This window comes from Scylla paramamosain, chromosome 1 (genome assembly GCF_035594125.1).
Source record: "Scylla paramamosain isolate STU-SP2022 chromosome 1, ASM3559412v1, whole genome shotgun sequence".
NCBI classification, from domain to species: Eukaryota; Metazoa; Arthropoda; class Malacostraca; order Decapoda; family Portunidae; genus Scylla; species Scylla paramamosain.
In genome coordinates, this window is record NC_087151.1 from 7,661,905 (window position 1) to 7,684,350 (window position 22,446).

The 22,446-nt window shown below is 39.6% G+C and overlaps 3 protein-coding genes across 8 annotated transcripts in view; all 3 read right to left on the reverse strand.

Moving 5' to 3' along the window:
• The window catches only part of LOC135097885 (piggyBac transposable element-derived protein 3-like), a 98,673-nt gene that overhangs the window by 45,875 nt on the left and 30,352 nt on the right, over positions 1-22,446 (reverse strand). For 2 of the 5 annotated variants that reach the window (XM_064000084.1, XM_064000021.1), the window contains exon 4: positions 17,233-19,309. The exons of 2 other annotated variants lie outside the window; for them this stretch is intronic. In XM_064000084.1, coding sequence (XP_063856154.1) covers positions 17,362-19,309 — 1,948 coding nt within the window. In that variant the 3' untranslated portion in view covers positions 17,233-17,361. One more of the 5 variants, XM_064000284.1, reaches the window with a different exon arrangement.
• LOC135098250 (putative uncharacterized protein DDB_G0290521) lies at positions 64-3,462 on the reverse strand. 2 transcript variants are annotated; one of them, XR_010266812.1, is made up of 2 exons: positions 2,655-3,192; positions 64-1,304 (listed from the first exon to the last, which is right to left on the reverse strand). XR_010266812.1 is itself a non-coding variant. In XM_064000542.1 (2 exons), exons 1-2 carry the CDS (start codon positions 3,275-3,277, stop codon positions 681-683), a joined length of 699 nt encoding a protein of 232 aa, XP_063856612.1. In that variant the 5' UTR covers positions 3,278-3,462; the 3' UTR covers positions 64-680. The 2 variants fall into 2 exon arrangements, 1 of the variants encoding a protein (XP_063856612.1); XM_064000542.1 differs by lacking the exon at positions 2,655-3,192 and adding an exon at positions 3,203-3,462.
• LOC135098338 (uncharacterized) lies at positions 9,015-9,981 on the reverse strand. The gene has a single exon (XM_064000665.1). It carries the CDS (start codon positions 9,782-9,784, stop codon positions 9,218-9,220), a length of 567 nt encoding a protein of 188 aa, XP_063856735.1. The 5' UTR covers positions 9,785-9,981; the 3' UTR covers positions 9,015-9,217.

The window sequence follows — 22,446 nt, forward strand, 5'->3', positions numbered from 1 at the left end:
TTTACCTTGGATGTCGTGTTCATCTTCCAATGATTCTTTAAAGCCCCCCATTCACACAACAGTCTTTAGCAATGGTAGGGTTATGGTATGGTCAACTGTGCAAACCTATACCCAAGTGGGTAGGCCACTCACATTACATTCTTTGGCTCAGTTTTTCTCATCATTTTGAATTGGAAAGATGTCTCTCTCTGATTGTTTTTCATCTGACGATTTAGTAAATGTAGCACTAGCACCTACATTACAAAGAAAAAGGAAAAAAAAATCAAGATGGTGCAAGCCATGGCTTTTGAAGAGGGATAGCTTATCGCATGAAGGATTGTTAAATGAATTTCATTTGGAACCTGTCGATTATTTCAATTACTTGCGAATGTATGAGCAAACCTACTCAGAATTGTTATCACTATTGACTCCATTAATTAAAAGACAAGATACCGTCATGCGAAAAGCAATTTCACCCCATGAGAGGCTTACAGCGACCCTTCGTTTTTTAGCAACTGGGAGATCATATGAAGACCTAAAGTTTTCCACTTCGATCTCTCCCCAAGCTTTAGGAGTCATCATACCTGAGACCTGTGTCGCTATCTATAGAATGCTTGCTAAGGATTATATGAAGGTAAGTAAAATACTGCTTCAGTTACTTGAAATTTAATCAATATGTTTATGTGTTTACAATTAATGCATTAATTATGAAATTGTGAACCTTGAAAGTTAGAAAAATAAATTGCTAGGTCCTCTTGTTGGTTGCCTGCAGAGCACTCTACAATTTGCTGAACGTCGGTTACTCGTTGCGAAATTATTGTATTTGGCCCAAGGAGCCCTTGCTTGCCCTTGTAAATGGCATCGCTAATTATGCAACAACATTTATCGGCTTGTGTTGGGTCCATTTTTGCTAACTCTTGCGCCCATGCTTTTGCATGAGTGAACTCTCTACTAGCTTCCTCTTTTGAGGCAATTTGCTTAAGAAGCAGATCTAGTACATCTTTTTGGTCTGCTTTCTTCCGTTGCTTTTGAGGCTGAGTTTCCTGAAACTCACGTTCAGTTGGGCTTGAAGACGGGCCGGGAGTTGGCCCTGAAGATGGGGTGGGAGTTGGGCCTGAGGACGGGCCGGGAGTTGGGCCTGAAGATCGGGTGGGAGTTGGGCCTGAAGACAGGCCGGGAGTTGGCACTGGAGACGGGCTAGGAGTTGGCACTGGAGACGGGCTAGGAGTCAGCACTGGAAACGGGCTGGGAGTTGGCACTGAAGACTGGGTAGGTGTTGGTGGTGCAGTCTGGAGAGTGGTCCATGCCCAACTCGAGTGCTCACTCTGCAGAAACAAAATGAATGATTCAGTGAATAAGAATACACAATAGGGAGTCACTCATACATGGACAAGTTAGAACAATGAATAAGAATACACAATAGGGAGTCATACATATATGGACAAGTTAGGAAATGTTAGTTATAATATTGTTGTCAATTTGGCAAGGTGATATAATTTTAATTAACGTTTACTAGGACATTTTTTGATATTTTTTACTGTCACACCAGCACCGAGTTCCATATTTATCTTTGCATATTTAGGTACAATGAAGCATTCTCAGACCTTTTTCAAGAATAACATTTCCATCACAAATACTTTTCGAGGTATTTGACTTTGAGGTTCCCATTATTTTCTTATGGCAATAATTCCTTTTCAGATTTATTTACATTTTAACGGTGGAGTTTTGGCTAGTTTAGGTTACGGTACGTTATTTTTTGTTGACAGGTTAAGTTAAGGTTTGGAGGTTTTGCTAGTTTAGGTTTGGGTACATTATTTTTTGTTAAGACAGGTTAAGTTATGGTTTGGTTAAGGTTTAATTAAATAAACTAAAACAAAATTTTTGGGTTCTAAATTTTTTTTTTTCGCTTATTTTAATTAAACCTTAACTTAACATAACCTAGCCTAAAATGACTTAACCTAACCTAAACTAACCTTTTCTAAATCGTTGAATGCACTAAGCTAATTATTGCTATAGGAAAATAATGGGACCTTCAAAGTCAACTATCTTGAAAAATATGTATTTGTGATGGAAACGTTATTCTTGAAATTATAATGCTTCATTGTACCTAAATATGCAAAGAAAACTATGAAACTCGGTGATGGCGTGAAAGTAAAAATTTACCCACTTTTCACTTAACAGTAAATTAGAAATGAGACTAAAGTTTTCACACAGTATTATTTAGTCACTAATGTTGCAAAAATTGGTAAATCTAGGTACCTAATGGCCATAATTATATATATATAATAACTTATTTTATTTCTTTTTCAGTTGCCAAAAGATGAAAATGGATGGAAAGCAATAGGATGAGAATTCGAAGTATGCTTGAACTTTCCCAACTGCCTCGGAGCGATCGATGGCAAACATATTTCAATAGTTCCCCCTCCTAACTCCGGTTCTTTCTATAATTATAAAGGTTTCCATAGTGTTGTTCTCTTGGCAATAGCAAATGCAAATTATGAATTTCTGATGTGTGACGTTGGTACCAACGGTCGTATTTCTGATGGTGGAGTCTTGGATAACACTAGATTTGGAGAACTTCTCATAGAGGAAAAGCTAAATTTACCTGGTCCGAAAAGGCCAGACAACAGTTCAAAGATGCTACCCTATGTGTTCGTGGGAGATGAGGCCTTTACCTTGAGGAAGGATTTTTTGAAGCCTTTTAGTTCAAGGGAGTTGACAGAAGAACGATGCGTATTTAATTACAGGCTTTCGAGGGCTCGAAGGGTGATTGAAAACGTGTTTGGCATTATGTCATCACGCTTTCGCGTTTTTTCTGCCCCGATAAATCTGAAAGTGAGTAATATAGATAAGGTTGTTTTAGGCTGCTGTGTTTTACATAACTACTTAAGGAAGAAAATTGGTGCAAGCTATTGTCCACTTGACAGTGAAGAAGATAATGCTGTGGGACAACGTAATTCATTTTGTCCTCTGCAACAAGGCCCAACAAGAAATTCCATTATGGCTGCTAAGCAAGTAAGGGATACTTTCATGGCTTATTTCAATGATGAAGGGGCTTTACCCTGGCAAGCGACCCAGGGGTAATATGTAAGTTGGGTAAATATGACTTTTGGGAGCCTAACCTACCCTAACCTATGTGACTCCGCAGGTATGTGAAAAAAATAAAATAGATTTTGACTCAATACAATTATAATGTGACCAATAAAGAGTTAACTTTACTTACTGTTTCATTGCTGTCCTCAACAAATGTAGTTTCATCCAACGAGCTGCAAGTAGCACGAGGAACACCTTGGTCCATCAAGAAATCAAATGAATGAAAATAGTTCTCCGAAACTGTGCCTCCGTGCTTGCACCTTGCCTAGTCAAACTCTTTCAGCTCTGTCTGTCAACATCTACCTTTCCTTCTTGCTGGAAGTTTGCCTACATTCAACCTGTTCCTAAAAAGGGTGACCGCTCTAATCCCTCAAACTACCGTCCTATTGCTTTAATTTCCTGCTTATCTAAAGTTTTTGAATCTATCCTCAACAGGAAGATTCTTAAACATCTATCACTTCACAACCTTCTATCTGATCGCCAGTATGGGTTCCGTCAAGGCCGCTCTACTGGTGATCTTCTGGCTTTCCTTATTGAGTCTTGGTCATCCTCTTTTAGAGACTTTGGTGAAACTTTTGCTGTTGCCTTGGACATATCAAAAGCCTTTGATAGAGTCTGGCACAAAACTTTGATTTCCAAACTACCCTCCTACGGTTTCTATCCTTCACTCTGTAACTTCATCTCAAGTTTCCTTTCTGACCGTTCTATTGCTGCTGTGGTAGACGGTCACTGTTCTTCTCCTAAATCTATTAACAGTGGTGTTCCTCAGGGTTCTGTCCTGTCACCCACTCTCTTCTTATTATTCATTAATGATCTTCTAAACCAAACTTCTTGTCCTATCCACTCCTATGCTGATGATACCACCCTGCACTTTTCCACGTCTTTTCATAGATGTCCAACCCTTCAGGAGGTAAACATATCACGCAGGGAAGCCACAGAACGCCTGACTTCTGATCTTTCTAAAATTTCTGATTGGGGCAGAGCAAACTTGGTATTGTTCAATGCCTCAAAAACTCAATTCCTCCATCTATCAACTCGACACAATCTTTCCGACAACTATCCCCTCTTCTTCAATGACACTCAACTGTCCCCCTCTTCTACACTGAACATCATCGGTCTGTCCTTTACTTATAATCTGAACTGGAAACTTCACATCTCATCTCTAGCTAAAACAGCTTCTATGAAGTTAGGTGTTCTGAGACGTCTCCGCCAGTTTTTCTCACCCCCCCAGCTGCTAACTCTGTACAAGGGCCTTATCCGTCCATGTATGGAGTATGCTTCACATGTCTGGGGGGGTTCCACTCATACTGCTGTTCTAGACAGGGTGGAATCAAAAGCTTTTCATCTCATCAACTCCTCTCCTCTAACTGACTGTCTTCAGCCTCTCTCTCACCGCCGCAATGTTGCATCTCTAGCTGTCTTCTACCGCTATTTTCATGGTAACTGCTCTTCTGATCTTGCTAACTGCATGCCTCCCCTCCTTCCGCGGCCTCGCTGCACAAGACTTTCTTCTTTCTCTCACTCCTATTCTGTCCACCTCTCTAACGCAAGAGTTAACCAGTATTCTCAATCATTCATCCCTTTCTCTGGTAAACTCTGGAACTCCTTGCCTGCTTCTGTATTTCCACCTTCCTATGACTTGAATTCCTTCAAGAGGGAGGTTTCAGGACACTTATCCACCAATTTTTGACCACTGCTTTGACCCTTTTAGGGACTGGCATTTCAGTGGGCATTTTTTTTTTATTAGATTTTTGTTGCCCTTGGCCAGTATCCTTCCTACATAAAAAAAAAAAAAAATGGTTTGTAGATCTCTTCTCCTGAGGCAGATTTTTTTTGATTGCTCAACTTTCTTTTGTTCTTTCCGCACTGCACTGTGCATAGCATTTATCTTTTTCACTATCATATCTTGATCTGCATTCGGTATTTTCTCTGAATTTTTTCACGAGTTCCACGTAAGCCTCATTTTTTTAATTCCTATTTGAATATTCGTGGCTTTTCACTTTCCACAAACATGGAAAACGTAATACAGTTCTATCATTTCACTCAAAAATTCTCTACTAAGTTTATTTGCCATATTCTGAGATATGTACCTGAAAATAAACAACAAATCAACGAAATGATCTAATATATTTTTCAGCTAAACACGTGCTCTCGAGTTCCTTTAGTCAAAACTGAGCAAAGGTGATGAAAACACCCACTCATGGTTATGGTCTGTGTTATGGTACAGCCACAAGCCGTGAAAATATCAAACACGTTGGATATTGTTATGTTATGGTTCCGTCCAACTGCGCAAACCAAAAAAATACCCACTCACGCTATATTAACTGCCCAATTATACTAAACCACACTTGAACCATAGCTATTTTATGTTGCGTGGATGGGGGGCTTAAGAAGGCTATTTGTTGCGAGTGTTATAAGCTCATTATTTTTCACTTCCTCCCGGCGTCTCTTCGCAGCTGCTCCCTTCCCGGTCAGTGGTACTGACCTCTCTGCAGTTAACGAACTGGTTGACTTCTCTTCATTAGACCTTTCGCTGTACGACTCTGTAGGAACCGCCTTATTAGTAGTCACACCTTGGTCCAGCCCAACTGAACGCTCGTCCTGAAAAATACAGATAACCTTTATTAATCAAGGAAATTAATATAGGCTTAATATTTCAATAAAGGTTTTTTTTGGAGTATTTTCCTGAAAATTTTGATTGCCAGTAGCTATATGGCATTAGTCGTACGATAGATTCAAGTCTTCAGCTTAAGCTATTAACTTTAATAAGTTTTCTTTTCGTTTCTTGCAGATTCCACATACTTCTGAAGAATGGATAGAGGTCAGAGAAGCTTTTGCAAGAACTTGGAATTTCCCCCATTGCCTAGGTGCTTTGGATGGGAAACATGTGGCCATCAAGAAACCGCCATCATCTGGTTCGTTTTATTTCAACTATAAAAAGTTCTTCAGTATAGTTTTGATGGCTCTCGTTGGTCCTGATTATGAGTTCCTCATGGTAGACATTGGAGTGAATGGTCGAGTATCAGACGGAGGCGTTATTGCTGTGACAGAATTCGAAAGACTCATTAATGACGGTCATCTGGGGCTCCCTAAACCCAAACCCCTTCATGAGAATGAAGTTACACCTATGCCGTACGTTTTTGTCACCAACAACGCCTTCGCTTTGAGTGACAATCTTTTAAAACCGTATGGAGGTGACAACTTGGAGTCCCACCAGAGAATTTTTAACTATAGATTAAGAAGAGCGAGACGCGTGTCTCAAAATGCATTCGGCATTCTAACAGCAAGGTTTGGAGTATTTCAAAGGAGCATGCAAGTATCGCCTGAAAAAGCTGTAGTTTTCACAACAACATGCTGTTATCTTCACAATTTTCTCCGAAAGAAATCTAGGCGTTACATAGGCCCATTCTCTGTTGACTGGGAAGATTCCAATTATGAAATCCATGCTGGAGAACGGAGGGCATCCCAAGCACAACTCGAAGGGCTTTGCGCTACAATGAGGCGTAATAACGGAAATACTATGCGCCTTGTCCGAGATGCTTTTCGAGACTTTTTGTACTAAAGGTCAAGTACCGTGGCAGAACACCATCTAGCCCTTTTTTTTATTATAGCAAATGTACTCTTTCAATAAATTGTGTACTTTCACAAAAGATTGAAGCCTTTCGCTACCAATTTATTTTCTGTCCTCCATTGTTAAATAATTCTGAACTTACCAATCATGCACTGATGGACATAAACATTTTGCACGAAAAATGTTCTAAAAAATACACGATTTACTTTTTTCACACATATTACTTTTGGACATGCATATTCCTATGACGAAATTCTTTATTTTTGTACCATTCTACCATAGACTGGGGCTCCGACTATTATGTCAAATTTTATATAAGCATTAAATGACTGAAATGAACGTGAAAATATTAAGATTAAACTCACAAATGTTACTGGTAGGTATCAACAGTAATGAACACTCAGATCTATCGAATGTGTAGTTATTAAAATTTAATTTTTGAAGCAGTACTTATAGGGGTCGCAAGTACCAAAAGGATTAGATGTTCTCAATTTTTGTATCCTGTTGAAAATGGAACGATGAATTTACTAACAGCCAACTAAATAAAAAATCTCTAATATCAAATTAAGTAGATGTCAAGGATGAAAAATGTATATAATTTAATAAAACTTACCTGTTCTGTGTAGTTTTCCTTCTGTCCTTCATGACTCTTCTGGCACCATTATGCTACTTGTAGAAGGTGCTGTAGTTTCCTGGTCTCAAAGGAAAAGAATGGCATGAAAATACCACAATCGTGGCGCATGGATATCTTCTGTTCCAGCTCCAGATTTTTCACTCCTTTCCACTTTGCGCAATTCAGCTCGGAAATTCGTGCAAAGGGTATTTATTTTCTTTTTCATTTCTTCCAGTGTAGCATTTGGATAATGTTCTTTGTATTTTCCATACAATATACTATATCCTTCAGCCTTTTTCTCCCGGTCACTGTACTTGTTGGATTTTATTTTCCACAAGGCCGGTAAGGATCTATAAACGTTGATTATCTCCCTCATCATTTTATGCTCACTTTCTTTCTTCTTTTCAGCCATGATTATGATGAAGACTCTTTCACTGCTGGGAAAACACTAAATTATTGATCAATATATTGACGCTTTGCCCACACGCTCAATTTTATTGAAGACCCATCAATAAATATCAAAGGAGTTTTGATCTCTCAATGAATTGATTCAATGAAATTGTTTCAATTAAATTGATATCAATGTCCCCCACACATGGTCAATTTTTCCATCAATTCATTGATGTCAATAAATTGATATCAATTAATTGACGAAAAAATTGATCGTGTGTGGGGGCCTTAAGGTTTATATTAACAAATCATCAATCTAACCTCTAATTGTCCAGTTTCTCTCTCTCTCTCTCTCTCTCTCTCTCTCTCTCTCTCTCTCTCTCTCTCTATCATTGCCTCAGCTCATCAGGAATTAAACACTTCATGCAGGGAAGCCACAGCAATCCTGACTTCTGATCAAAAACTTTAACTGGGGCAGGGCAAACTTAGTGTTGTTTAATGCCTCAGAAATTAAATTCCTCCATCTATCAGCTTGACACAACCTTCCAAGATAATTATTCCCTTTTTCAACGATGCTCAGTTGTCCTTTTCTATACTGAACAACATCAATCTGTCTTTTACTTATAATCTAAACTGAAAACTTCACATCTCATCTCTAGATAAAACAGCTTCTCTGAAGTTAGGCATTCTGAGTTGTCTTTGCATTGCAAGTCAAATCCAGGTGTGGATTTTACCCCAGACATGGGTCAGTGGAGGGGAAGGAAAGCAGCAAACAATAATAGCACAATATTTCAATGAGCCATGAGATTATTTTTCACATCATATAATCACTGTTGTAATGTTCAATATCAGGAATGTAATCCTTGTCACTTGATGATTCCATGACTGATAATGTTTATACATATTGCTTAATGTAGCTGCACTGGCAGGTCTTCACTAACTCTCAGGTGATCTGTTTTACTGATCACATCCACCATCATATGGTCAAGGAAAGGCAGTTCTCTCTCTGATATTCATTGATAAGGTAGGCATGACCTGCAGGTGCAGCTACAGTAAGAACTCGGTCACCTTTCTATAACACTTTAATAGTCACTTTGGGATTTTCATAATAGAAAATTATCTTTTCTTTTTATCTTATATTTTCAATAATAAGGAACAACTTGCATGTAGATGTTTTTTTTTTTTTTTACATTATTTATAGGTTTCATACTATGACCCTCAACAATTTTGTTGATATACCAGGACATGGTAAAAATAACTTATGAATTATTTCTTCCTATGCATTGACAAAAAATGTAGATTCTAGAGTAATATGATTTTTTTTGATAAAGCTTCCAAAATTAGTTAAAACTAAGAGAAGCATTATGTTTTTCCTGTTTCTCTCTCTCTCTCTCTCTCTCTCTCTCTCTCTCTCTCTCTTTTATATATATATTATTTATACTATATTTATGTAGTATTTATTTATTTATTATCAATTTTCAACTTTTTTCCCACACCACCTATATGAGCTAAAAGTCAAGGAGCATTTTTTTAAGAGGTGTCCCCCGTAGGCCTAATCCTCAGTCAGTTGTTTAAGCATTGTCTTCCTCATCAGAACATTCTGTGATGTTGATCACAAATGACTCAATGAAATTTTCAGCTGCCACGTCTTGTTGATCATCTTCATCCTGAATTTTTTCAGCATGTTGCACTGCTTCCTTCCAAGTTTGTGGTGTGATGAGGCTCAGAGCTTCTGTGACAAGTACTTTAAGATTAGCCATTTTAAATGTGTTCTTCTTGGCTATATAAGTCTTCACATGAGCCCAAATGAGCTCAATCGGGTTATACTGGCAGTGATACGGTGGTAACCTCAAAACCTGATGGCCTGCCTCCTCCACAATCTTATCGATTATGTTTGTTGTGGTAACATCCATTTTCTTGGCAAGCTCTTGCAGCTGAGCTTTTGATGAGTTATCTTGGGGTTGCACTCCCTTCTTTATCAGCCAATCCAGCAACTCCGATTTTTTCCATGCTGTTGTAGGCCTTCTTTCAAGCTTCACCGAATGATAGGAAGCGCCATCCATCACGATCACAGAGTTTGGTGAAATATTTGGGAGCAACTGCTTCCTAAACCATTCCTCAAAAAGTGTAGAGTTCATTTGGTTGTGATAATCACTGTCATTTTCAGCTTGAAACACTAACTCGGTATTGTCTACGAAGCCATTTTTTGTCCCAGCATGAAGTATAATCAAACAACTTTCTTTCGCTGTTGGCTGTTGTACTCCGGTGGCTTGAGGTGATGTGGTGTTTGTCCAACATTTTCCAACTGTGTAATTCTGATTCACCCTAGTTTCATCCAGATATACAATGTTTCAGGAGGCCTGCTTGACTTTTTTTATGTCTTGCAAAAATGTAGTGCGAGCTGCCGCAACATCACTCCTCTCCATCAGGAATTTGCGGCCATCAACCTTGGCATATTTGAAGCCAATCTCCTGCAGAATCTTGTGAAGGGAGGTTTTGCAGCCAGTGAAGGATATTTTTCCCTTCAGTTCTTCTTGAATTTTTAGCAAAGTCGGAACTTCATGCCTCTCATAAAATGCCAAGACTGTTCTTCTTACAACACATTTATCAAAGTTGTCTAGAGTGGTGACAGGTGCAGAATATCTCCTCTTCTTTGGTGACAAGAAGACAGTCTTTTCTGGTGATGTCCGGCCTCGTTTCGAGCAGATTCTTTGAACGGTTTTCTCGGAAACATTAGTGGCTTTTGCAGTCCGTGCAGTTGCTTTTGAAGGTGGGATAAGGAATCCATTGCAAGCTTTCTCTTCAACAAAATACTTGTTGACGTAGTAAAGCATTTCCATTTCTCTGCTATGCAGGACCCTGGAATGTGAGAGTCAGAGTTGTAGCTTCCATCATGGGTGGTGGCCAGAAAGGAAGTGAGCCATCTCTCTCAACACATCCATCATTTTATTCCATCACTTCTTCAAAATCCCTTTCCCACTGCTCCTCCTTCTCCTTCAACACACACACACACACACACACACACACACACACACACACACACACACATACACTCTGTTCTGACCTCACACGGGCAGGACGTGTGACCCTTGGCGCTCTCGGGCAGCCTCGGCCAGCTTGTTGGCCTTCCCCTGCCCCTAGTGATAGCGACCTTAGTTTTTTTTTTTTTTTTTCTGTTTTCAACTCTTAGCTTTTAGTTTTAGGCTTGCCCTGGTGGAATTCCTGTACTTGTGAACACATTTAGCGAGTGAGTGGTGACACATAAAGAACAATGTGTGCTCCAGTGCAAACGTACGAACGCAACTACCTCCTACGTCGCAGGCGAGGATCAGGTTACCCGCCGCCCAACGTGATAAAGTGCCTTAAGACCCTGAAACTATTTCGGAACCGCGGGTCGAGTGGAGGGAAACAAGTGCGTCCCATCAAGGTTGTGACCCCAAGTGCCAGAGTTGACCGCAGGGTGGGGAAGAAGGAATACAGGCACATTGAAGTACCTCGGATTTGGTACAGTCTACCCTCCCTCCTCTTATTCAATGCAACATCTTTAGCCAACAAGATGGACGAATTAATCATGACGGTGAGTTCTACTTGTGCAGACATTGTGGCGGTTACTGAGGCATGGCAGATTGTTCCTGAGGTGTGCTCAATGCAGGACTACCAGCTCTACCATCACCTGAGGTCAGGACGCAGGGGGGGGGGGGGGAGTGGCTGTTTTCTGCCGCTCTACCCTCAGCCCCTCACACCTCCCTGTCGATATTCCGGCCGGTGTAGAGGCCCTGTGGGTGAGAGTCACGCCCCCCTGCCATCCCAGCAACACAGCCTCCATCATCGTGTGCGTCGTGTACCACCCCCCACGAGCCACCACAGCACAGTTACTCACCGCTCACATCATCGACACTGCTGATGCCCTGAGGGTGAAGTATCCTGCCGCCAAACTGGTCATCTGTGGGGACTTTAACAGATTAGATATCAACGATATCCTACACCAGCTACACCTCACCCAGGTCGTGGACTTCCCCACCCACCAGCAAGCCATCCTTGACCTTATATTATACTGACAGACCTGGGCCAGCAGTACTCGCCCCCCAAACCGCTGCCTCCCATGGGACGGAGCACCCACCTCTCCATACTGTGGACACCCACACCCACCACCTCGACCCCCCGGTCAGCTGTCACCAGGACCCACCGCCCCATGCCTGACTCAGCCATGAGGGAGTTTGGGCAGTGGGTGACACAACACCCGTGGACCGAGGTGCTGGATGTGGAGGACATCCACTTAAAATGGCAGAATTACGTCGCCACCACCACAGAAGCCTTCCACCGCTACTTCCCAGCCAAGAGCGTCACAACGCACCCGTCTGATGCTCCCTGGATGACACCCCGCTTTAAAAGACTCATGCATCAGCGGACCTGGGCGTTCCACTCCTGCCCGGTCCTTTACAGGAAACTAAGAAACAGAGTGATCAGGGAGATTAAGGCTGCAAAGGCAAACTATTACCCAGACAAGATACACCACCTCAAGCTGACCAACAACAGACAGTGGTACGCTAAGATCAAAGCTTTGTGTGGCCTACAAAAGCACACTTCGTCTCTTCCTTGCACCTCACACCTTCCTGCTACTCTCGTGGCTCAGGAGATGAACGATCACTTTGCTGCTATGTGTCAAACCTTTCCTCCCCTCCACACCACTCTGCTTCCTGCCTATCTTCCGGCCCCCTCTCATCCCCCCAGTGCCCAGGCGGTGGATGTTTTTAAGAGAATACTCAAATTCAAACCAAGATCCACCACACCCACTGACCTTCCTATAAAAATTTACAAGGAATTTGCGGTAGAGCTAGCAACACCGCTATGCTCCATAATAAACGCTTCACTCTCCCAACACTCTTGCCCAGAGGACTGGAAGACATCTTACGTCACCCCCATCCCCAAAACCTCCAGTCCACAGTCACTCAATGACCTCAGGCCAGTCTCTATCACCCCCATCCCTAGCCTTATTTGTGAAGATTTTGTATATGACTGGGCCTACACCAAAATCTGTAATACCGTGGATACCAGACAGTTTGGAAATATTAAAGCCACCTCCACCTCCCATTACCTGACCAGCTTCCTTGAATTCATCCACAGCCACCTGGACAAGCGAAACACCTCTCTAGCTGTTGCTTTTGTGGACTTCAAAAAGGCTTTTGATCTTGTTGATCACACTGTTGTCATCAGCAAGGCAGTGAGTCTGGGTCTCCCTCCTAACCTGATAACGTGGCTAGCCAACTTCCTCACAGGGAGGCGTCAGGCCGTTCGCTATCAGGGCTCTGTCTCTACTTTCCAACAGCTGACTTGTGGGGTCCCCCAGGGGACCAAGATGGGTCCTCTATGCTTCCTCCTCCTCATTAACGACGCCCTCACTGACACCCCCCCATCGCTGGAAGTATGTGGACGACTGCACCGTGGGCGTCCCAGTTTCCACCAAGAACCCGGACTACTCGCCACTGCAAGCGATTCTGGAGCGACTGCAGACGTGGACGGAGGAGAGCAGGATGACCATCAACCACAACAAAACTGTGGTGATGCATTTCTGTACCTCCTCTGTACCAGTGCCCCCTCCCCAGCTCTCAGTGGGCCCTCACCCACTCCAGGTGGTCCGATGTGTCAAGCTCCTCGGAGTCACGGTGGACGACCAGCTGACCTGGAAGCAGCATGTCGCCAGCACCATAAGATCAGCTACCTACAGGCTGTACATGCTGCGCCGACTCAGGTCGCTGGGGACGCCGACAGATGAGTTAAGGGGGGCGTATCTTACTTTCATCCTCCCCAAACTCATGTACGCCTCCCCAGCGTGGTCCTCCTCCCTCACACAAACTCAACAGCTACAGTTGGAGAGTGTGCAGAAAAGGGCGTGCAGGGTCATCCTTGGCCCTGCATACACCACCTATGAAGAAGCCCTGAATACCCTGGCTGTCCAGACTATCCACCAGGTACCGTGAGGCTCTGGAGAAGTTTGGTAGGGGACTTCTGAATCATCCACGTCTCAGAAACATGCTGCCGCCTGACGCGCCTCACCCCGCCCGTGCCACCAGACACCACAACAAGATAACGCCCCTAAAGGCGCCGCGTACGGACCGGTATAGACTCAGTGTGATTCCCACCATGGTGCGAGCCATCAATCAATAGTCCCTTCTAGATTTGACTTCTAGATTTGACTTACCTTTAGGATTAATGTCAAGTATTTCCCCACCCCCAATGTACATTTTCAGTTTGTTGATTGCCTAAAGAATAAACCGTTTATTATTATTATTATTATTATTATTATTATTATTACCTACCTACCTGTAAGGGAGTGCTAATCCCTTTTAATGATACCCCACCATCACCACTACCAGGACAACGTGGCAACATGGGAAAAAATATTTGTCACATCAAAGAATTTATACAAATCGTAGTTATAATCCTAAACATCAACACTCATTGTACTATGTAGTTTCCTTTATTAAATACAGAATACATAAAATATCACTTTCAAATAGCACACGGATGGGAAACAAGAGAGAGAGGCCCATGTATGAAGGTTGATTTGGCAGCATGGTAAACCATCATACTAGCCCCACCTTGAATGGACTTCATGCTCTGAACAGACTTTAGTAGGGGTGTTGATGCCCTGTCAGCTGACTACCATACCACTGCCGTCTACTGAGGCGAGCTTGAACTATTTCTCCTTGACAGTATTGCTGAAATGCCTTGATGAAAACATTTTTTGTTGTGGACCATTTATTACTTACTGTATTTGATGGCTCATAAGACGCATGGGCTCATAAGACGCACCCAATTTTGGCAGACATTGAAATGAAAAAAAAGAAAAAAAAAAAAAAAAGAAAAAAAAGAAAAAAAAAAGATAAATGAGCGAATTTAAGCTCTGAATATGAAGTGAAGGATTTCACCTGACATTAAGACTCTCACATGCATTTAGATCATTATTAGATCCCAATATTTTGCATTTAAAAACTTTAATATTTGCTAGTAGCCTACATACCAATCCTGTTGTGAAATGCAAACATGTACTTGGTATATGGCGTCAGCAGTGACTATGAGAGATTACAGGGGTAATAAAGTTTGTTCATAATATATATATATATATATATTTTTTTTATCATCATTCTACACATAATTCTGATGTAGTATTTTAGTACATTTTCAAAGCCAAAGGATGTATGAAAGCAGATTTACCAACCTTATTTTCTAAAATGTATTTTATTTGAAATATTCATTACACTTCCAAACCAAAAAGAAAGTGTGGAAATATTTTCTTCTATTCATCATGAAATTTAGTAAATTGTATCTTTTAATTCAAATTCAAATAAGTGAAAATAAATTTGTTCTATTCACTTTGAAATCAACCTAGCACAAATGATTGTAGTTTACCTACTTCTTATTCAAATACAAAGCTGTGAAAATAAACTGGTTTTATTCCTCCTGAAAATTACATAAAACAATTGTAGCTTTTTTATTAAAATTCAAATCCGTGAAAATAAATTGGTTTTATTCATCCTGAAATTTACCTAGCACAACTGTAGCTTTCTTATTCAAATTCAAATCCTACAAAATCATTGTCACTATCATCTCTACATTCCTCAAGGTCAACAGAATCACTACCAGAAGAGTCATTGCCTTCATATAGGTCATCCTGCGTGCCTTCAAGGTCATAACTAATGCCACATTTTTTTAATGAAAGTACCACTGTCTCCATTTTAACTTTATCCCAAGCATTTTTTACCCACTGGCAAACTTGAGATATTGTAGGCTTCTTGATGAAACCTGATGGTGATTGGTCATGTTGTGAGTCTTATCCATTCATTCCAATCTTCACGCATATACCCCTTGAAAGGTTTGTTTATACATACATCAAGGGGTTGCAGTTGGCATGTTAATCCTCCTGGTATTACAGCCACTTTTGTGTTTAAATTATTTACTCTGTTCTTAGTTGCTTTTGTTAAATGAGCCCTGAACTGGTCCCACACAAGAAGCGATGGCTTTTTGATAAGTCCCCCAGGACGCTGTGACCACACTCTTTCAAGCCACAGCTTCACACCATCTTCATCCATCCAGCCATTAGGATGAACATGAATAAAAATACCTGGTGGAATGCTTTCTTTGGGAAGTGTTTTCCTCTTAAATATCAGTAAAGGTGGTAATTTTGTGCCATCAGCACAACAAGCCAGTACTGTTGTAAAATTACTTTTCTCAAGGCCAGAGGTTTTAATGGTCACAGTCTTAGAACCCTTAAAATCGACTGTTTTATTAGAAGGTACGTCAAATGACAGTGGTACTTCATCCATGTTTGCAATCTGTCCCATTTCAAAATGTCTCCTTTCTGAGGTTTATAACATACCTATGAAACTCAAGAATTTTGTTTTCTAATGCCACGGGCATTTTTTGATATTTTTATTTTAGTTTGCATTGCTAATCCATTCCTTTTCATAAATCTATAACACCAGCCCTCATTACCAGAAAAATCATCATGACCTTTCGCAGTTGCCCTTACTTTAGCTTCAAAAATTATTTGTTTAGTTGTTACTACTACACCTTGATTCCTTTGATCAACAACCCAAGCCTTCATCTCCTCTTCCAATTCTAACCATTTAGCTTTTTTAGTGCGAAGAGTGTGTTTTGATTTCACCACTTTCTGAAGTTCTTCCTCTTGTTTTCGCCAGACACGTATCATTTTCTCGGTTGGAGGTGGGCCAAAATGCCTAGCAGCAGCTCTGTTGCCATATTCCTTGGCAAATTGTATCACTTGTAACTTATATGCAATTGTGTAGTTGTGTCGTTTTTGTGACTCCATCATGTTGGGGTAATGGAATCTGGAAGTTTTAAACACTATTGCATAACCTATTACATGAATATTATGTAGACCATCACCACAAGCCAGCCTGCCCATGACACTCTCTATTTATAATAGAAATCTTCTGTATTTTTTAGGTAGTAAGCTATTTTCTCAAAAAAAAAAAAAATAAATAAATAAATAAATAAAATTAAAAAAATAAAAAAAAAAAAATAGCATGTATGCAAGGTAAGAATGTTAAAAGATAGGTGCAATTTTAATTGTATGAAAGAGTGTCTTACCTCAAGGAGTAAAGGCATCACACTGTAAAGAACGCAGTGAAGCTTGCCTGTGTCACTGGGTTCGGCATGTAACCAATCGCATGCTTGTTTTGCTACATGCAATGCATGGTGCATGGTCACTTAGGCAAATTCTTCCTGACTGGTGTCATTCTATGTGAATTACTGGTAAGTATGACCTATTATATATTGTTACCTTGAAAGAAAGTTGTTTTCTGGTGTAGTACCAATCATCATTGTTTACATGTGCAAAGATGTCTGGGGTTTGATTTTAGAGCAGGGGTGGGCAACCTTTTTGAGAGTGCATGCCAAAATCAGCCAAGTCTTTGACACAAACTTTTTCTACGTGCCAACCATTTTTTTTCAAGAACATATTTGATATCTCTTAAGACTTAAGTATTTAATGAACTTTTAAATGAAAAAAAATAAATAAAAAAAATAAATAAATAAATTACCTCAGTGCAGTAAAAACACAGTATCAAAAAAAGAGAAAATATATTGAACCTTCAGAACTACATTTCAACAGCCTTGAACCTTTTTGTGGCTTTAATAATAAATATTTGATAAAACTAGACAAAGAAAACTTGTTGACTCCTTTTATATACTGTCAGTGAGACTTCTGCTGCTGCATCACTGATGACAGAGATTTTATATTGGGTTTATATCTAGTAACCATGAGAGATATGCATGCACTACCAGTTTCATCCATCATGCTACTCCTGTTGCAAGATTTTACAAAGTTCATCAATGAGAACAAAGATTTGCAAGCATATGTAGACGAAAACATGGTTAGTAATGCTGTTGCAAGTTTTTTCAGACAGACATAATTTTCTGGAATAGTATTCCAAGTCCTTAATACTTCATTTTCTGCATTTCTCTTTGTTACTCCCATCTCTAATCTCTCCTTTTCAATATTTTCCAAGTCAACTCTAAGGTCAACAAATTTCTGCTTCCAAATTGAGCTACTCTGAAATTCAATTAACTGCATTTCAAAATCATCCATGTCTATCCATGAAAACATTTGCAAGTTTAGTTCATCCATTTTGATGCTGTCTGGAAACTTAATGAATTTTACAGTCTCTTCCAGTTCTCTGAATTTGGCAAATCTTGTAAAGAACTGCCGAACTGTTGACTCAATAATGTTTACAAACAGCTTTTGAAGACATTTGTGGTCTGTTCTGTCATCTTTTTGGAGATCATTGATGTACCTCTTTAGGTTTGGAAAGTATCTAAATCTCTCATTATCTACATCTCTCTTAAAAACTTCAAGTTTCATTTCAAAAGCCTTTATGTAACCAAACATAATATCAAGTGTCTTACCAGAGCCCTGTAACTTAATATTCAATTCATTTAAATGTTCACAAAAATCTGCAAAAAACATCAGTTTACAAACCCACACAATGTCAAACAATTCATGGTAAGACACTTGTTGGTCATTCAAATAGAGCTTTATCTCATCTAAGCATTCAACAAATCGTTTCAGAACCAAGCCTCGGCTAAGCCAACAAACACGGTTGTACATTTTCGGTCCTTTATACACGGACTCTACCTCATTCAGTAGAATTTGAAACTGTCTTTTATTTACAGGCTGACCAGAAATGTAATTAACAACCTTGGTAACTGTTTGCATCACTTCCTGCAGTTCCTTTAGGCCAGCTTTTGCACATAAAGCCTCTTCATGTATGATGCAATGAAAACCAATCAGTGGATGACCGACATTTTTTGCAAGCAAATTTACAAATCCTACCTTCTCACAAGTCATGTTTGGGGCACCATCTGTTGTGGCGGATACTACTTTTGCAATGTCAATTTGTCGAGTAGATAATTCGTTCACAACAGTTTTACATATTTCAGCCCCAGTAGTATGCTCAGGTAGTGATGCAAGAGCAACCATCTCTTCACATACTTCATCACCCCTACAAAATCGAGCAATTATGGCTAACCTAGCTGATGATGTAATGTCCGTACTTTCATCAACACAAATAGAAAAAAACTTGCATGAAGACAAATCTTTTGTCAATTGTTCAGCTGTATTCCTTTCCAACTTAAGTATCCTATCCTTAACTGTTTTCCTACTCACAGACAAATCTTTAATGCGCTGAATAATCTTTTCCTTTTCCGAAAAGTCGTCAAAAAGGAAAGGTGCACATTCTAGCCAAGCTTCTTTAATATACTCCCCATCACTGAGAGGCTTTCCATGTTGAGCAATAACTTTTGAAATTTCAAAACTACCAGCAACTAAGTTGGAACTAGGCCTACCTGAAATAACGTTCATACAAGTTTCAGCCTGTTTCTTCATCTTGCTCAGTTCACGAAAAATTAATTCTCTTTGTTCTTCCTCAGTTTTACTGTTTAAGTTCTTATGAACACTTTCAAAATGTCTCTTTACAGAAGAAGTTCTACAAACAACTGTGTCAGAACAGAAAATGCATAATGCTCTTTTATCCTTCTTAATCATGCCAAACTTTTCAGTCCAGTATTCCTTAAATTTTCTAATATCATCTTCATTTGAATGACATCGTTTCTTAGCTGGTGGTTGTGACATTCTGTCCAATCTGTAAAGGGCAGGAAATAAAAACAAATGAGATATTGATATACATGAAAGGGGAGAAGGAAAGGAAAAGGAAAGAAAGAAAGGAGAAGGAAAGAAAACGCATAACAAAAGATCACTTCATCGGATCGTAAAGAAATAAAAGCCGCTTCGAGGGAAGGAAAGAAATTGCTCTGATTCCAGTCTTACTGAAGGTAGATTTCATGTTACATTGTGATGGGGAGGGGGAAGGGAGATTAGATTAATATTTCGTGGGGTTCTTTAAAATTTTATTTATTTGTTTGTTTGTTATTATTTTGAGTCACTTGTTTATTGTACCTTTATTTTCTTTATTTTTCTGTTATACTTTTTGTATCTTATTGTACTTACTTCTGTTCTTTAATTTTACCTTTTTAACAAAAAAAAAAAAAAAAATGTGGTAGCAATGGTCTGAGGATATGAAGAGAAATCCCAAAGGCACGTGGGTTTAATTTTAAAATATCTTTGATAAATCATTAATATTACTCTAATTTTGCTTGATGTTAACAAATGAATGATTATTTAATCAATTTTGCTGTGGGTATTCCCAGTTTAAGCTGCAGGATAGGGCAGACTTTGCTGAAAATAACACTAAGGCCTCGAGCACACTAGCGACTTTGTAGAGCCACAAGTGGCTGCGTTTTGTGGCGGGGATATTTTCTCCCATAGGTTCCCATTGTTTTCAAGCTTTGCCGATCACACTTGTGTCTGTGGCTCGCGACTGTGGCAAGCTGTCGCTCGTCCCCGCCACAAACAGCGCATTTTGTGGCGGCGTTTTGTGGCTGGCTGAGAGCACACTAGCGACCTCTGGCGACCACATGTGGCTGCTAATCAGTGATGCAGGAAACTTCGTAGATGTGAGGTGTGTGTTGTCCTGCTGTTCAAACAAGGTAAGTTATTAAGCCCCAATAAATTGTACTTAGCATTCTTTTTTCAGTGTGAAAGGTCAATATTTATTTATAAACAGACAAACCGTACCTAATACATAACCTTCCCGTTTTCAACGATAAGTTAATAAATTTAAGTTATAAAAAAGTACAATAAAAATGAAATTTTAAATTCAATGAAATATTAACGGACGCAGTTTTTCACATGTTTTTTAAAGTTTTTTTTTATTTAATCATTTAATCAAATAAATTTAATCACGGCTAAGTAAGATATCATTAGCGTTATTATGTCATTGTAATCATATTGAAAATGTGTTTCCCACATTTAGCATTATTTTAAATACCATTTGTTATTGTCTGCAGAGTGTGACTTGACAAACTTGTAGTCCGGGCTGTACCTGCCATGGCTTCATTCGGCTTTGACACAGAGCGATTTATTATTGAAATAGAAGATAGGCCAGCGATTTGGGACGTGCGCCTCAAGGAATACAGCAACAAAATTTTGAAAGCAAAGGCATGGGAGGAATAGTGCTCTATATTCATACCCAACTTCAATGAGTTGGATTGCCAAGGAAAAAACAAAGCAAGTAAGTATGACATTTCATATATTTATATTCACAATATTTGATATTGTAAGTCTAGTATTTCATACATAGCTGTATAATAATGTATAATAATGTATATCTAATACATAAGTGACACAAGAAATAATTTAGAAAAAAGTTTGTAACACATTACATCCTTTACTATGTCACACATTGATTTGCCCTACACTCTGTTCCCAATCATTCTATCCTGCCACGAAACTGATCCTATGCTGGAAAAGTAGTTCGAGAACTTTTCTCTTATTGTTATAGCGGATCGAGGGCATCCTGCTTGTATTGCACCATCACCATCAGTCAGACCTACTACATTCAGTGTGTCTTCAAAATGTACACCATCCCTTTCTCTTACAAAGTTGTGTAAAGTGCAACATGCCCTGATAATGTTTTCGGCATTCTCAACATGTAAATCCAGTGGTCTATGAAATATGCGCCATTTATTTGTGAGAATGCCAAATGCACTTTCGATGTATCGCCTCGCTCTTGATAAGCGATAATTAAAAATTTTCTTTTTGTGTTGGAGATTTTTTCCCCCATACGGGCGTAGCATGTGAGTAGAGAGGCCAAAAGCTTCGTCGCCAACGAAAACGAAGGGAAGTGGGTCCCCATTCGTTGACACCGCTTTATCGCTAGGAATGTTCAGTGTATTTTGCTGCATTTTTTTGTAGAGGTTACTGTTTTTGTAGATTGAGGAGTCTGATGCTTTACCATAAGAACCGACATCTATAAAAGTAAACCTGTAGTTTGCGTCACATACAGCTAACAACACCATTAAAAAATACTTCTTGTAACAAAAGTAGTTAGAACCACTGCCCGTTGGTTTAATGAGCCTCACATGCTTGCCATCGATGGCTCCTATGCAGTTTGGAAAGTGTGCTTCACAACGAAAGCCTTCTTCAATTTTCAGCCATTCTTGCTTTGTTAGTTCTGGGAAACACAGGTCATGTAGATACTCCCTTATCGCCTTGCACACTTCTTGCACGATCTCTCTAGCGGTGGACTTCCCATACCGGAAAGTGTAATGTAGTTCAGAAGAGGAACACCCTGTTGCTAATAACCTGAAAAGAACATTTAAAAATCGGTAAATTTATAGAACTGCCCAATATTCGATAGTGGACTATAATATCGTTTTTCTTATACTTCAGACAATTCTAAGACACCTTTCTTCTATGGTATTTCTGCCGCAAATTAGCCGTTAATGAGATATATCCACTTCTAAAGAAATGCTCTGCTATTTATAGCAAGTATGGCTACCTAGTGCATAGGACTACTTGCGCTAGAGGATGTTACATATTATAACATGAAACTCATTTTATTCAGATTTTGATGCGACTTTAATTTAACCCGACAAATAATAATAATACATGAGAAAACGTTGTGCTATCATTGAAATTTTATTCATGTAGTTATTTTTGATGAAGCTAGTGTGTAGACTAATAACTTTATAACTAATCTTTACATCTTCTTACAGCTACAGATCTACAATGGAAATGGAAGAGTTTGAGGGACTCCTATAGAAGAGAATTGACATTGTCGAAGAAAGAAAAATCGGGATCTGGCGCAGGAAGTGGGAGGAAGGAATATTTGTACTTCAAACAGCTGTCTTTTCTTCAAGATATTTGCACAACAAAACC

Excerpts from the sequence above, each read along its gene's own strand:
- LOC135098250 (XM_064000542.1), bottom strand. The coding sequence starts at position 3,277 with ATGGACCAAGGTGTTCCTCGTGCTACTTGCAGCTCGTTGGATGAAACT. Across the intron at positions 1,305-3,202 it reads TTGAGGACAGCAATGAAACA|AGTGAGCACTCGAGTTGGGC; the intron begins GTAAGTAAAGTT and ends TTGTTTCTGCAG.
- LOC135098338 (XM_064000665.1), bottom strand. The coding sequence starts at position 9,784 with ATGAACTCTACACTTTTTGAGGAATGGTTTAGGAAGCAGTTGCTCCCA.